This window comes from Notechis scutatus, chromosome 4, assembly GCF_049901735.1.
Source record: "Notechis scutatus isolate UNSWTSFEM ecotype Mainland chromosome 4, rNotScu1.2, whole genome shotgun sequence".
Lineage (NCBI taxonomy): Eukaryota > Metazoa > Chordata > Lepidosauria > Squamata > Elapidae > Notechis > Notechis scutatus.
In genome coordinates this window covers 30,934,238-30,950,130 of record NC_142012.1, presented here as the reverse complement: position 1 = coordinate 30,950,130, position 15,893 = coordinate 30,934,238, and the positions used below count along the sequence as shown (strand labels likewise).

The 15,893-nt window shown below is 38.9% G+C and overlaps 1 protein-coding gene across 1 annotated transcript in view; it reads right to left on the bottom strand.

Annotated features, from left to right (window-relative positions):
* RNF150 (ring finger protein 150) overlaps positions 1-15,893 on the bottom strand; it is a 65,026-nt gene extending 49,133 nt beyond the window's left edge. The window contains exon 1 of the mRNA XM_026668814.2: positions 14,915-15,893. Within this exon, the coding sequence (XP_026524599.1) occupies positions 14,915-15,425 (511 nt within the window). The 5' untranslated portion in view covers positions 15,426-15,893. The remainder of the gene's footprint in view (positions 1-14,914) is intronic.

Sequence of the window (15,893 nt, the reverse complement as noted above, 5' to 3'; positions counted from 1 at the left end):
AATTATCTTGATATGATTTTATATTTATTTATTTATTTATTTGATTTGTCAATTGTTTACAAGATAATAAGTATAAGTGTATACATAGTTGTGAATACATGAAATGGGTACATATAAGAAAAATAAAAGAAGAATAAGAGAAACAATAGGACAGGGACGGTAGGCACGTTGGTGCGCTTATGCACGCCCCTACAGACCTCTTAGGAAAGGGGTGAGGTCAATAGTAGACAGTCTAAGGTTAAAGTTTTTGGGGTTTGGGAAGAAACTACAGAGTCGGGTAGAGTATTCCAGACATTGACCCCTCTATTGCTGAAGTCGTATTTCCTGCAATCAGGTTTGGTGCGGTTAACTTTGAGTTTGTATCTATTGTGTGCTCTTGTGTTGTTATGGTTGAAGCTGAAGTATTCATTGACAGGTAGGACATTGCAATGTATGATTTTATATACCATGCTTAAATCAGACCGAAGACAGCGTAATTCAAGGTTTTCTAGTTCTAGAATTTCAAGTCTGGTGGCATAAGGTATTCTACAACGAGTAGAGGAGTGGAGAACTCTTCTTGTGAAATATTTCTGGACTTTCTCAATTGTGCTAATATCAGATACGTAATGTGGGTTCCAGACTGATGAACTGTATTCGAGTATTGGTCTAGCAAATGTTTTGTATGCTCTGGTTAGTAGTGTGATATTACCAGAGAAAAAGCTACGTAGGATTAGGTTAACAACTCTTAATGCCTTTTTGGCTATGTAGTTGCAGTGGGCTCTAGCACTTAGATCATTAGAGGTGAGTATTCCAAGGTCCTTTACAGAGCTTGGGTCATCAACAAGATCTTGACTATTCAGCTTGTATTTTATTTTCTGATTTTTTTGCCAATATGCCAAAATGTCAGCAAGAATTATGTGGATCACTAATCCTGAGAGAGTATGTGACAAAAATATTCAGAACAATTTGTAAAATGACTTGATATCTATTAACTGACAACATCAGAAGAGGTGTTTGCGTTTACCAAAGTGCAAGAAATAAGACTTTTGAGCAATATTGTAAACTTATTTGGACTTTTTCTGTTTGCAATTGTCCTCACCTTCTGTTTTAATACTCGCCAAGAAACCTACATGTACTAGTCCAGGCATGGTTGCCAGGAATCAAGACTGACTTGAAAGCACACAACACAAAAATCATAATACTTAAATTATCTTGATATGATTTTATATTATTAAAGATTAAGAATAACATAGTGTAGAGTAGACACACACTGTATATGTGTGTGTGAATGTGTGTGTATATGTATGTATGCATGCATGCCTGTATACTTATTCTATTGATTTGATACTGCATTAAAAACAAAATGTAACATCCCCCCAGAAATCTTAGCAGCCCTAGCCATACTATCTCACATTATCTCAAAAGTTAGGAAAAAATAAGTTTGGAAGGATCTTATACTAGTGGGGTGTTAGTAATCGTGAAATTTACATTTTTACATTTATGTTAAACCAGTCTTTTCTGACCCAATGTACTCTCTCTGTGTTGTAACTTATGGTATTCCCACTCTAGGGACAGCCTGCCAACACATCTGTAGAGCATCAAGTTAAAGGAGACTGCATTAGGTTATGAAAGGATGGTATTAAAAAACAATTGGTTCCTCTTTGCAATCAGTAGGATTCACAAACATGGCAAATATACTCTGTTTTAATGAGACTTTTTCCTTATAATATTTTAATATAAACATTGTAATATTTGATTTGTGTGTATATGCAGATCTAAATGATTTGTTAGTTTTATGTCCTGTCTTTTGGTCAAGAGTTTAAGGCAGGGTATGCACTCATCGTCTCCTAGTTATATACCCAACAGTTATCCTGTGAGGTAGGCTTAGCTTTGAAGTCACCTAGGGAACTCCTACGGCTGCCAATAGATTAGAATTTGAGTGTCTCTAATGTCAGCCCAACACCTGAAACACTACACAGTACCAGAATTAGCAGAAGAGTTTTAATAGTCTTATAAAAGTACCCAGGATTCAAACATGTTGGCTTTCAATATGTGCTTTTTAGACACTGCTGATCACCAGCCAATATTTTGGCTATTTGCATCTAACCTTGAGCACCAATTTGACTGTTTGGTTTAGTCTGGCTGAAGTTTAAGCAACTGTGATTTTGAAAATTTTCTATAAAATTCCAGGATGGAACTAGCTAAGTTCTAGTTGGCTGCTTCAAGGTGCTGTGTTTATATTCCTTCAAGTGACCATTTGGAAATTGAATCTGAAGTGCTGTACAGGCCTAGGCATACTGTGTTAATACAGTTGGCTTGTAGTTGTGAGATACATGATAAGGTCTACAATGCTCTTTTCTTAGTAACAACTTTTGCTAATAGAGAAGTGATATAGATGCTTTGAAGTGATATAAAAGCACTGAGGTATGTATAATACTCCATTATCATAAATTAATGAACTTTTTAAATATCAATGCATTGTGAACTTCAGAAGCCAAATAATCTACAATATGAAATGAAAAAGAAGGAAAGCACCTTGACAAGACTGAATATTGTCTTTGTTTAGCATGACCATGCAAAAGGTATTGGAATGTGGAGAAGGCATTTGAAATTCTTTTAGGCTAGCTCATAGGCATGGTAGACAGGCAGCAAGAAAGGGGAAAAGCTAAATCAAATGAACACCTGATTAGACCCATTCCTTGTAATTCATTACTCAGTCCTTTTTCTTGCTTTTGCAAACAAAGGCTCTTTGTTTCTTTGTGCTTTGTGACCACATTCATGTATCTGCTTTTAATCAACTACATGTTCACTGTTACTTCTAGAGGGAAAAAATCATATGCTAAGGGCATTGTATACCACAAGATTTGTCATGGAACTCCACTATGGAAGAAAATTTGTTTAAATGTTTAAATTTAAGACTACCCTTGGTTTGAATACAATACTTCAACATTAAAATATAGTCCTATCACTACTGTGCATGATTCTTTGGTTTAGTACAGGGATGTCAAACTCACGTTGTCACGGCATCGACACGTGACGTATCACAACTTTTCCTCCTTCGCTAAACTGGATGTGGGCATGGCCAGCACATGACACATCGAGCCTCGGCTGTGAGTTTGATGGCCCTGGTCTAGTAGTTAAGGCACCAGGCTTGAAATCAGGAAACTGTGAGCTCTAGTCCCCCTCTTAGGGATGCAAGCCAGCTAAATGACTTTGGGCCAATGATTCTCAGCCCAAAACACACAGTTGGTCAATTCCACAGTGACTTTGACCCACAATAAAACATTGCAACAATTAACTAAATCTCTAGGTTATTTTTACACGCATGAAATATAAATCAATAAACCTATATCATAGAATTAGCTTGACAGCAATGATAGGTTAAGAAGATTAGAACTAACAGTCTAACATAATAACATAGCCTTTTCCAACCTAGCACCATCAATGGGTGTTGAACCAACTCCTTTAGCAATCAAGGTCAACACTTTCAGTAATACTAACTGGTGAAGTGGGAATTGAAGCCCAGCACATTTGGAAGACATTAGTCTAGTGAAGATTGCTACAATGGGAGACATAGTTCAAATTCCACTAGGATGCCCTTTATTGTTATTATCCCCTACCATGACTACTCTGTTGGTGAAAATAGTATTGTAGAATCATTTTTAAAAGATTCAGTAATTTTGCTGAGGCTAAGATTATGTAATTTTTTTCTACTATCATGACAGCAGAGTACATAGTTGGTGGTAAAATATGGGTTTTAGAACTACTGATGATAAGCAGTAAAATGACTGGAGTTTTGAAGAACAACACAGAGAACATTTCTGTAAATAAAGCTGGACAGGGCAGTTAAAAAAAGGCTGCCTTATGTTTGGTGAAATGAGGAAGAAAAAGAAAGAATGACAAGAGAACAGACTTAGGGAGGGGAGACAGCCTAGTGAAAATGTTTAAACTGACAGGTGCTGACTCAGTCTATTCTGTTGGAATAGTCCTGCCTAAACAGCAGGTGGACTGGTGAGTTACATTTATAAGACTTACAAATGCAGACAGATGTAGGTGAGGGCTAGAGTTGCTAATGCTTTTGGATGTCTGGAGAATGAAGAGACAGTGAGAAGAATAGAGGGAGTTTGCAGGAGGTTTACATTTTTTGTAAAGGATATTCTGGGAGATTTGATCTTTTCTACTAGTCCCAATCTAAGGTCCTATATGCTGGATCATTGGACACCTTAAATTCGTACAGGAAACATTGAATGCTAAGCCCATCTGTAATAATTCCTTGCTCCTGTACATTCTAAAGGTGGAAGAGCAAATAGATGTTGACTCTTTCACCAACACTTATATAGGCCAAGGATGGAGGGATAGGGATTCCTCTGTCCAAAATCTGCTAACTGGAATTCATGTGATACACCAATAGCAATTAGCAATTAGCACTTAGATTTATATACTGCCCCAATCGTGCTTTACAGGACTCCTGGACTGTTTACAATGTTAGCATATAGCCCCCAACAATCTGGGTCCTCATTTTATTGACCTCAGAAGGATGGAAGGCTGAGTCAACCTGGAGCCAGTCAGGATCGAACTCCAAGCTATGAGCAGAGTTTGCCTACAATACTGCATTCTAACCACTATGCCAGTGATGCTGGGAATAACCTGGTTTGCTGCATACCATCTCCCAACTATCCAGGTACATCCCTTCCCAGACTTGACCTCATTGCTGGGCCAATGATAAAAAAGAATCTTCATTATGCATATTGAGGAGGACTTCAATTACTATCACTGAATACAGGTAGGTGTTGGAATTCATGACTGCCATGGCAACCATAGACTTGTCCCAAGATAGCCTGATCTGACTCATATGAAACCACACTCTGAATCTAGTGTTCATTTCATAATGACTAATTTGTGATCTGAAAGTGCAGAACATCAATATTAGTCCATTGTCCTGATCAGATCACATTTGCTTTGCAGCTACTACCAACCTCCTAGGATATATGCACCCATCAACTTGATTCATTCCAGGCACCTTATGGATCAAGTTGGTTATACTATACAATTCAGTTTGCATGTAGAAGACCATAGCACAGGTGATAACACATGTTTTGTAATTCAAGAAAACTAGAATTAAATTCTAGTTACTTTTTCAAACATCTAGTTAAACTACTTGAATGCTGCTGCCACATAGGAATGACAGCATTGTGCTAAACAAATAATAAACTGAAATGGGTACAAAAAACTTTCAGCTGCTTTACCCTCAAGAAATATGTGGGTCCATATAATCAAAGGGAGAATATAACAAGATTTGCTTGTACTATATAAACAACTGCATTTAGTACATTTTCCTCCAAAATGCTACGTATGTTCATATTTTCATACAGTATAACATTGTTTACAAGCAAAATGAGACACAAGAAGGAGATGGATAACATTTCCTGCAATTGTGATGTTTATATATTATGTGGGCTGAAAAATTCTACCACAAAATGAATGGCATTGGAATTAAACCTCTACCCCTGAATATTTTTAACTTTACTTAGTATTTTTCTGGGCTTTTAATACATTTCATTCTTTTTCCATGAAAACATAATCTTTAAAAATACTCTTTTATTAGAGCTTGAAAATCCAACAATTTCCTCTATGTTGGTTTTTAAGGAGAGTTTAAGAAAACAGCTGGCAAACCAGAGTTTCAATTTAGGAAGCCTCACCAAGTAATGCAAAGAAGTTTGGTTTTCCAGATTCTGGAAATACTAGCCACCCTGTCATTCTGTGAGTCTATACTTCTACTAAATGTACAAATTCAGGAATTCTACACGCATAAAACACATTAGTGGCAAAGAGAAATATAGATTATACGTATAGTGGTTAAAATGGCTAGGTTTGCATATTGTACACATACCCATTATTTTTTAGCCAATGTTTCTTGAATATGTCACGGTGATGGATTCACCCTTTTTATAAAACCATAACCTATGACTATAAACATACCTAGATACACAAATGTGAAAAATCAAAATCAAATATCAAATTATGACAAGTTGATAAATTTGCACAATCACTATCATCCTAATCCTAGGTTCAGATTGCCAACAGTCATGATAATCATTGGATGATTATGTGCTAGTCATTAACCTTTTCTTGTAGTGAATTAATTATGCTACATTCCGTGCAGCAAGATATCAAAAATTCCTGTGATAAATAAAATGAACAAATCGTATCTACTTATATGCAGGGTTTTTTGTTTGTTTGTTTGTTTCTCAAAGTGTGCTTTGCAGTCTGAGAATTCTGGAAAAGAAAGTGCCAATATCTCCTATCTTATTTCCAGATCATGGAGTAATATAAGTTATTCTAGGTTAAGTAACAGCAGAAGCTGAATCATAATTATGTTCTGTTCTCCAGATAGTTTTATCCCACTTGAAGAAATGTAGTAAATAGTATCTGCCCCTCTGGATAAACCAGATCAAAATATTCAACTCCACAGAAAGACCAAAATTATACTTTTACCGAGGTAGGCTATAAAAATAGAATCTTGAAAATCTGATTGTGCTGCACATCCTTCTCCCTCTTACCCTTCATGAATTAGGAAGGTATTTGTTTAAGTCACATCCAAATATTATCTTATTTCCCAACTTAAAGAATTTTTCAGCCCCCTTTGCTTAAATACAGTGCTGGCATATTTCCAGGTCACTTCCGTTAAACTCTGCACCAGCAAAGAGGTATTTATTGATCAGTATAAGTCTAACTATAGTTACAATGATACCAAACTCTTTGGGAAGTGCTGAAATGGCATCAGTGTGTTTACAATGTTTAAGCTCATGTCAAGTGAAGCAGCCTAACAAAGTATGAACCTTTTATGTATTTTTATTTTTAAAAAATAACATCCCTATGTAATTCCAGACACCTTAATGCATCACTAATGCAAACTGTGTTTACTACTTTGAAAATGAGGTATGCAGAATTAGTACCCCTTAATTATGATGTTTGACAAATCTTTGCTTTTGCCAGGTCCTACATTCAAAAGAAAAATAAAATTCCCTGCCAATTTTTTAAAATATCAGTTTTGTTCCTGTATATATTAGATGAAATATACATTGGTGTAAGGCAGAGGTCTCCAAACTTGGCAACTTTAAGACTTGTGGACTTCAACTTCCAGAATTCTCCAGCCAGTGTATAGCTGGGAGTTGAAGTCCACAAGTTTTAAAGTTGCCATGTTTGGGGACCCCTGGTATAGCAGTGGTGGGATTCAGTCAGTTTGCACCACTTTGGGAGAACTGGTTGTTAACTTTCTGAGCAGTTTGGTGAACTGGTTGTTAGAAGAAATCATTAGGGCAGAGAACTGGTTGTTAAATTATTTGAATCCCACCACTAGGTAAGGGGTACAGAAAAGTATGTATTTTCCTCTACTTACTAATACAGTTAACTGTTGGGATTGTGTATTACAACCTCAGAGGAGAGGAGAGGAGAGAGAGGGGAGAAGAGAAAACAGCTTACAGAAGAATAATTTCAGAAATAGCACTGTTATTCTTTCTGCCCAGTAGTACTTTTTCTTTTTACTGAAAAATGTTTTTTTCTTAGTTACCAGCAGGAATGTATTATTTGCCATACAGAATGCAATATAAAAAATCTTCTGTGCCAGAGAGTTCAAAGCTATATATGGAGAAGAAGAAACAAGATGAGAAAATAGAAAGTCTTCTCCAACCACAAAGAAAGGGAATGTGCAAGCAACCAAAAACTTTAGAGAGATGTGTTCTCCATTCAATAACAGTGAAACAAAAACTTCAATGAGCCTAGAAAATTTACCTGAATGGATGTAATATAAGGAAAAGGTCAAGAATGTACTTATTTCAATGAGTAACCTCTTCTTTTTCACTTCAATGTTTCCATTATTTTCACCTCTTTATTTTTACAATTGCCTCACACATTTCACCACTGCAAATGTAGGCACACTGCTTTTCTCATGAATCCATTTTATCTATAGATCTGGCTGAAATATATGCTTTACCTGATTCTTTGTGTGTGTGTGTGTGTGTGTGTGTGTGTGAGAGAGAGAGAGAGAGAGAGAGAGAGAGAGAGAGAGAGAGCAATTGTCTCTGATAGCAATTAGTCAGAGATAGCGTGGTACCAGGAATGGGCAACTTTTAATCCAGATCAGTTTAATTTAGTGTCTGATCTAGTGCAACATTCCTTTGGCTTGATTTCTCAAGGAAAACCTGGATAGCGCTCAACTGTATCTGAACTAAACATAGCAGATGCCAATATTGGAAATATAAATGGGGGCTTTAAACCTAAAGTTTCTTTAGGCAAAGTAAATTGCATGGTTCTCTGTAATTTAAATCTTTCATAATATTGCAGAATGGTTTGAAATGATGCCCTGAACCCCGATTTCTATACTTATAAATGATTAGCAGAAGAAAGTTCATTTCCTTGTCCTATAGGTAAAAATGACAACAATGTTGACAAGCTGACTAAAAGAACCCTAAGCACACTATGAGTATTCAGCCCAAGAAAACCTCTGTTTCATCCCAAATAGGAATGCTGTTTATATGACACAGCCAATAATTGTCAGGATCCTGGGAAACTGTCGAGTCATTTGTTGTTGCTCATTTGAACAGACTGGATACTGTCGATACTGTTGGCCAATTATGACCAGACCTCAAAGTTCTAGCCATTGCAGTGCCCCTGCAATCATGGGATCACAATTTGGCACTTACAATGGTTGCAGTTTCCCACAGATGCTATTTGCCACCTTCCCTGCCAGCTATCTACAAAGAAAGTCAATGGGGAAGCCAGCAGGAAATCTTGCAAGTTGCTGTGGTAAGTCTCCTTCACTTCCTGCGCTATTCATCTTGCCCTGCCTGCCATCCATCCCCTGGCCTTCCTGCAATCCACCTCTCAGCCAACCTGTGCTCACATCATGCTGCTTCCCTGGCCTTCCTGCCATCTTGCACATCCTATGCCAAACCTCCCAAGCCTTCCCTTGTCTCCCTCAACTCAAATGGCCACTGCACCCTGGACCTTCCCTGCAGCACACACTCCTCCATAGCACCCATGCTGCACTACCTCACCTAGGATTCCCACCGCTTCTCACTTAATGATTCACACATCTTTGGATTATGACAGCAACTGGACTTTCAGGATTGTCATCAGCAAAGCAATGTAATTATGTGATGTTTTGCATTATGACAGCATTGCTTAGGAATGGTAATCCTGGTCCTCTTGCTGTCATAAATGATTTTTTTTAAAAATGGAGAATGCAACCAAATTTATAAGCAACAGAATTGTAGTCATTCATTATTAGCCATCACACCACTCAACCTAGCATCTCCCTAATATTTAACATTAGCACACTGTTAATGATCTGGATCTGTATTTTACTTCTGGCTCTTCCAATTCTGTCATTCTTATGATATATGTGGCATATAAAACAGGAAACAGGCAGTCTTATTTTACTCCCTTTCTGTAATTTTAATTCATAAAGGAATTCTTTATTGTAAAGATTCTCTGGAAAACTACAGCTGTGCTTTGACAATTTATCAGTGCCATAGATAATCTATTTTATGGCATAATCTATACAATCAAAAGCCTTTTTTTCAATAAAAAATAAATATACAAAATGTTTCTGTTTTGTTTTCTTCATTTCTTTCACCTTACATTAACTATCTGATCACACGTCTCTTTTTTGAAACCAGACTGTACGTATGGAATGTTTCTTCCAGTGGTGGTATTCAAATAAAGTTGCCACCGGTTCGGTGGGCGTGGCTTGGTGGCCGCGCTTTGCGCACATGCACACTTTGCGTACATGTGCACGCCAAACACGCACTTTCCGCAGGCGCAGAGGCATTCTAACTTGCTTCCTGCAAGCCTGCACGATGCTGGTTGCTGCTGCAGCTGCCGCGCGGCGCTGTTCTGCGCCACACAAAGCAGCTGCGCTTTGAATTCTGGCCATAAAAGTGAGTATGGGAGCCCGGGCGGGCAGGTGGGCCAAACACAGAGAAGCGAAGAGAACCGGTTCAGTCTCCACTGCTCATCGCCGCTACCGGCTCTCCAGAACCAGGCAGAACCGGTCGAATACCACCACTGGTTTCTTCCCATGAATGGCTCAAATTTATCTGAATCAAAAGCTTGCTTGCATGAGACATTAGAATAGTTTAGTCAATTACAATCTCTGGTGTCAGCCTTTTTTCATTTAACCCTACTCCCTAATCATTTCCAATGTCTGGACCATACAGTCTTACACCTTACTGCTGACTCAGATCTGCATTTCTCCTGCAGGTTTAATCAGTTCTTTGGGCATTTCAGTTGCACCAGGTATTTGACAGTTGGTCTGTTATTTACACTATTTCACTTTTAAGTGCAGTCAGTTTCTAAATATGCTCTTTCTCTGCCAATGTTATTCTTTTCACCTCATTTGTAAAGAATTTCCTTCTTTTTTCAATTCCATTTGCTTTTCTTACTGTGGATTTCTTCCATGATTATTCAAATACTCTTATCATAGCTGTAAATTATCCTGTGATTTCTCTGATTTTCCAAAAAAAAAAAAAACATTTTGCACCTTTACTGTGGATTATTTTAGCTATACCTCTCCCTTGCCAGGAAAAATAGCACTACTGGAAGCTTCTGGCAGCATGACTCCCAGGTTCACTGAAGCTAACAAATCCTTCCATATCAAGATGATGTGGAATCCTGTAGGATGATGAAGCTAGGTAACTCACAAGTTTTAACAGCTATCAACTTCAGGGCTATATAAGAAGTGATCTGTAAAAAGATACACAAATATAGCATTATCCATGCGAAAGGCTTAAGATTTTTTTTTTATTTGGCATTATGCATTTGCCTGCTCTGCTATTCAAAGTTAACTGACCAAAGTATTCAACTCTGTGAATATATTTCTTTTCCCATACACAAATATGCCACACAACACAACTAGACATTTTCAGAGACAGCATTATTGTTTTTATCTGGGGAGTCATTGGCAGATATGGGAAAAATGTGGAAGAACATTCCACTGTAATGCTTTCCATATGAGAATAAGTCTGCAATATATTATGTCAGCGCTAGTAGCTATAAGAATTGGTATAATCAACGAAATGCCAAAAGCAGACAATACTAGGAATGGCACAAAATGCTGTCTGTGTTTTTTGAAAGCAATTCAAGTGACACTGATATAAGCTCTATTTTTTAAAAAAAGGAAGGAATTAGGATATGGGTGCAGTAAAATAGGCACAATGACAATCAGCTTTGCTTCAAGACTAAAAGAAAGTTTACAATCAAGATGAAAGTGACAAGGAACTTCAGAATGTGGCTTTATCAGTATATTTAGCTTTTGTATTAACCATACTTGTTGTATAAACCATAATTGCCTGACTCATACAGGAAAGTTAACCATAAGCTGTGGCTAGCAAATCAGACATCACTAATAATCTATAGCAGGGGTCTCCAACCTTGGGCCCTTGAAGTCGAAGTCCGCCAGGCTTCAAGGGCCCAAGGTTGGAGACCCCTGATCTATAGCATAGCTCAGCAAGCAAGGGCAACGGAGCCTTTGCCTAGAAGGTCTCTCTCTCTCTCTCTCTTTCTCTCTGCCTCCCTCCCTCCCTCCCGCGATCTCAAACTAATTTCTCTAGGAATGCACTTTGATTATCAATGGCAGCTTTCCTCTTATAGGCAACAGCATTTAAGGCAGCAAATTTCACTAGGGCTGCAGCAAAGTGAGATAAGTTTAAATATCTCAAGCCTGATACTTATCTAGTTTTCTCCATCACATCCATGCAGGTTAAGCATCTTGCACATAACAAGCCCACTGATATTCTGTTGTAACATCTTTAATTGTCCAGGATAGACAGTATCATGTAACTAATAGGACTTTTCCTCAAAGGAACAACACTGCTATAATGCATTTGAATTTAAGTAGATTAATGTAGTTTTCTCAGCTTGTGCAATTGTTATATTGGTGACTGATCCTGCCAATAACATAAAGTCTTCTTCAAGCCATGAATAAATTCACAAGTCTGTGAAGATGATCATGTTTTATACAGTTCCAGAGTAATTCTGGGATACTTGTGATAATTCCTGCTCTTAGGATGTTTACAACTTCAAAATCCTTTCCAACTACTGCAGCTCTTTAGACTGGACTAAATCATGTGAAAGCCTTTCAGAAACAGACAGGAGGACTTACGGAGTATAGGATTTATACTTGCCGAATTCTACTTGTGCTCTTTTGGATTCTAAGTCAGCTTTGCTGGCTGAGGAATTCTGGGAGTTGAAGTCCACAAGTCTTAAAGTTGCCAAGGTTGGAGACCCCTGTTCTAAGTAATGCTGACTTGTCTGTTCTAAAATACACAATACGAATGTAATATCATCTGTACTACAGGATTATAGTGAAGGTCACTGAATTAATTATCCTTTTTTTAAAGCAGAGAACTACTCCTAAATATATTTGCATATGTCCATAAAATTATGACAGATTAACTTCAGTACTTAAAAATAAGCAACCAAAAAAGCTGTGAATACTGAATGGCAGTTTGTGGCAGCTCGCTATTAAGAGAAATGGTGAAATATTTCTTGCAACACAAGTTATATGAAATTATATGGAAAAAACATATCATTTTAACTTTTAAACCTGTATTTTTTGTTACATATTCCCAGCACACATGGTTTCCTATTTAAGTATCTGTCAAAATATTTTATTTACAATCTAAAATCAATGAACTAAACCAGGTTTTAGTGTCTAAAAATTTGTCACATTTCTTCTTAAAGCAATCAAAGTGTAAATGGTAGAGATGAATTTAAAGGAACGATGTAGCATTCTGTTATTTGTTCTATTAGAGTTATTGAAATTATAATATAAAAATATATTGCTGTTATAAAGAAAGTTTCAGTTATGCCTAGAAAGCATAAAAGCCACTTGTTTAGTTTAAAAAAAAATACAGTGCTTCCCAATTTTCTTATCTAAAACATGCAGTTTGAATTTCTAAGGAAAACAGGAGACTGAATCAACAAAATACTTTCATGTTGCCTGTACAGTAATTCTTGTAATGCAGGAAACTTTATTACCTACCTTTGAAGTCATTTAGATGGAAATAAATCCAATGAGATCTATATATGTATAATTTTCTGTTTTAAAAGAAAAAATGTAATATTGTCTAATAGATTTCTCCGATTTGAAGAATAACTTCAACACTGTGGAAGGTTACTTTACTGAGTACCTTTTTATTTCATTGTTGAAGAAACTTCATATTTACTCTTATTTTGCAAACAAATATGAAATGGGTTTGGCAAGAAAATAGGATACAGAAATATCTTAAAATGGCATATAACTGTGAATAGAAAGTTATTTTGGAAATTATAAAAAAACAAAATGTTCTTAGCTCACTAGGACAGAGTCCCTGAAGAAGCAGTCACAGGTGTTATCTGGGTATATGAGTAAGCTCCAATTTGTCCAAAGGACAGTATTAAAGTAAATACATAGCATGGACCTTTTAAGACTTACCTAACTTTTAAATTTGAAGCTATTTTGTAATATTTTCTAACAGTATGGCAAACTAGACTATGTCCAGAAGCATTATCACATAACTTCAATGTTGTGTTGTGATAAATAACACAAAGGCTTACACTATATATGCAGACATTTTATGGGAAATATATACTGTGTGTGTGTTTGTATATATATATATAAAATATGAAATTAGATAAATTATTGTGGCCTTGAATCACAGGTATTATATTAAGATTGCAATTCCCAAGTAAAATCTTGCAGCAGTAATTAATCTAATTGCATTCCTGGCATAGCACAGCTGCTTCTCAACTACAGTAACAGAAGCCAAAGAAGCCACTAAAACTGCTTACACTATTGCTACTCAGCATAGAAACCACAAACCCATGAACTCAGGAAGTGGCCCAGAACTTTCAAACTTTCCATGTTGCATCAAAAAGCACAGTATCAGTCAACACAACTACTCCTTATTGGTCTCTGCAACTAAGATTTACAACTCTGTGTTGCTGGGAAATACTTTAACAACCTAAAAAGAAGAATTTAGCACAATAATCCTAGTGATCAGCTTACTGATTATAGACCAACTGACTAAATTTTTGAAAGGAAGGTTGAAAACAATGGGATAAAACAGTGAAGGATTCTTCAGCTTTGCCAACATTATTCCAACAGGTACTCTATCTTAACCTTGATGTATTTTCCCTCTACTCCATTATAAAGTGCACTATATTCCATCAAAGCTCCTACTTGCAGCAATCTTCTACTTCCTGTTCAAACTACTCCTGATAAGCTTCTGATGTCTCTTCAACAATTTTTCAAGGCTGTGTTCACATCCTAGGGATGTTTAATAAGCAGTGATTGGTTAAAATATATTATCTGGTTTTATACAAGCTAGGGAGCCATAAACCAAGGACATTTACAAGGTTTGTCCAACACATTCAGCTAAAATGTGTATGGCTACCTTGTGATTCAGTATGCTGTGCTATCCCACCAATATTTATGAATGAACATGATGGTTCATTGCATTGTGCAAAGTCAGTTAACCAAGCTTTGGTTAGCTAAGTGTTAGCATCTTGTGCGACACACTAGCCTACTGTGCGACCACTGACCTCTTCCCTTGCCCCACCTGACCTTGCCCTCCCTTGGTGGTTTTTGTCCATTGAAAAGCCTCCTTGCATCTGCTGTCACTCAACCCAACCCCTTCCCTGGTCAAGGCGTCCCACTTTCACTGCTCCACTGTTCAAGATAACAACGAAGAGGGTCACTAGATCTTGCCTGGTAATAAGACAGGCGCATAGACAGACCTCGGGATGTTACCCCGAGCTAAGCCTGGGCTATTAATAACCTCTTTGGCTATTTGGCAGCCTAACCGAGTCCAGAAGTGAAATCCTCCAACAGAGACGTGCAGACGAACGGCCGGGGGGTGGGGAGTGGGGGAAGGTTGTGCCTCCCACTCACCTGAGGGGGGCATCGTAAACGTCTCGTTGGTGTTGCTGGAGCCGAAGTTGTAGATGACCACGGCTGAGGCGTTTTGGGAGGCGGCGTGCCGAATCTTCTCCTTGCAACTACAATTCCCTATAGGGACAAGGGCGATCCAGAGCTTGCCGGGGCCCGGCACGGCGAACCTAGCGTTGGGGTCGCAAGCTTGCCTGTCAGCGGTCGCCGAGGTCATCACCACCTGCCCCCAGACCTCGTTTTTGGGCGAATGTTCCCCGTAGCGGCCACACTCCGTTTTTTCGCTACGCAGCTCACTGCCGGCGCCGGCGCCGACGCCGGGATCTGGATAAGTGATGTTCACGAAGGCCGTGTACCATTCTTCTTTTTCGGCCACGGTGAAATCCAGGCAGAGCAGATGCACGAAACAAAAGGAAAGCAGCCATGTTGAAAGAGCCAGGCTGCGGCACGCTTGTATCACAGACATTGCCATCTTCGGCGGCTCCTGCTCGCCCCCCCGTGCGCGCGTCTGCATGGGGGCGAGCGAGCGCGCGCGAGGGGAGGCGCGTGGGGACCCGCCGCTCCGCGCGAAGCCGAGCCAAGGTGGGCGAGCGGCTCTCACCTTTGCAACCCGAAGGCTGGCATTTCGCCCTGCGGCGCGAATCCAAGCGGAGCGCCCCCCCACCTCAGCCTTGGCCCGCCTCGCCTCGCCTCAAGCCTCTGCAGCCGTCGGCAGCTCAGGGGAGACGGGAGGCTTCGGCTGGCGCGCCTGGCCAAAAGGGCGCCTTTTCGGTCCCGGCGGGGCTTCTGGAAGAGAGCGGCCGAAGCGGCTTCTGCCTCCTCCTGCCAGCCGAAAGAAAAGCCCCGAGGAGACGGGCTTCGCGCGCTGCTCCGGCGGCGTGGAGTCGGCTTCTGCTCTTGACCTCTCCCATTCCTCCCCAGCCCTGCCCGGCTAGGTTTACGGCCGACTCTCGCCAGCGGAAATGTTTTGTTTGGGGAGAGA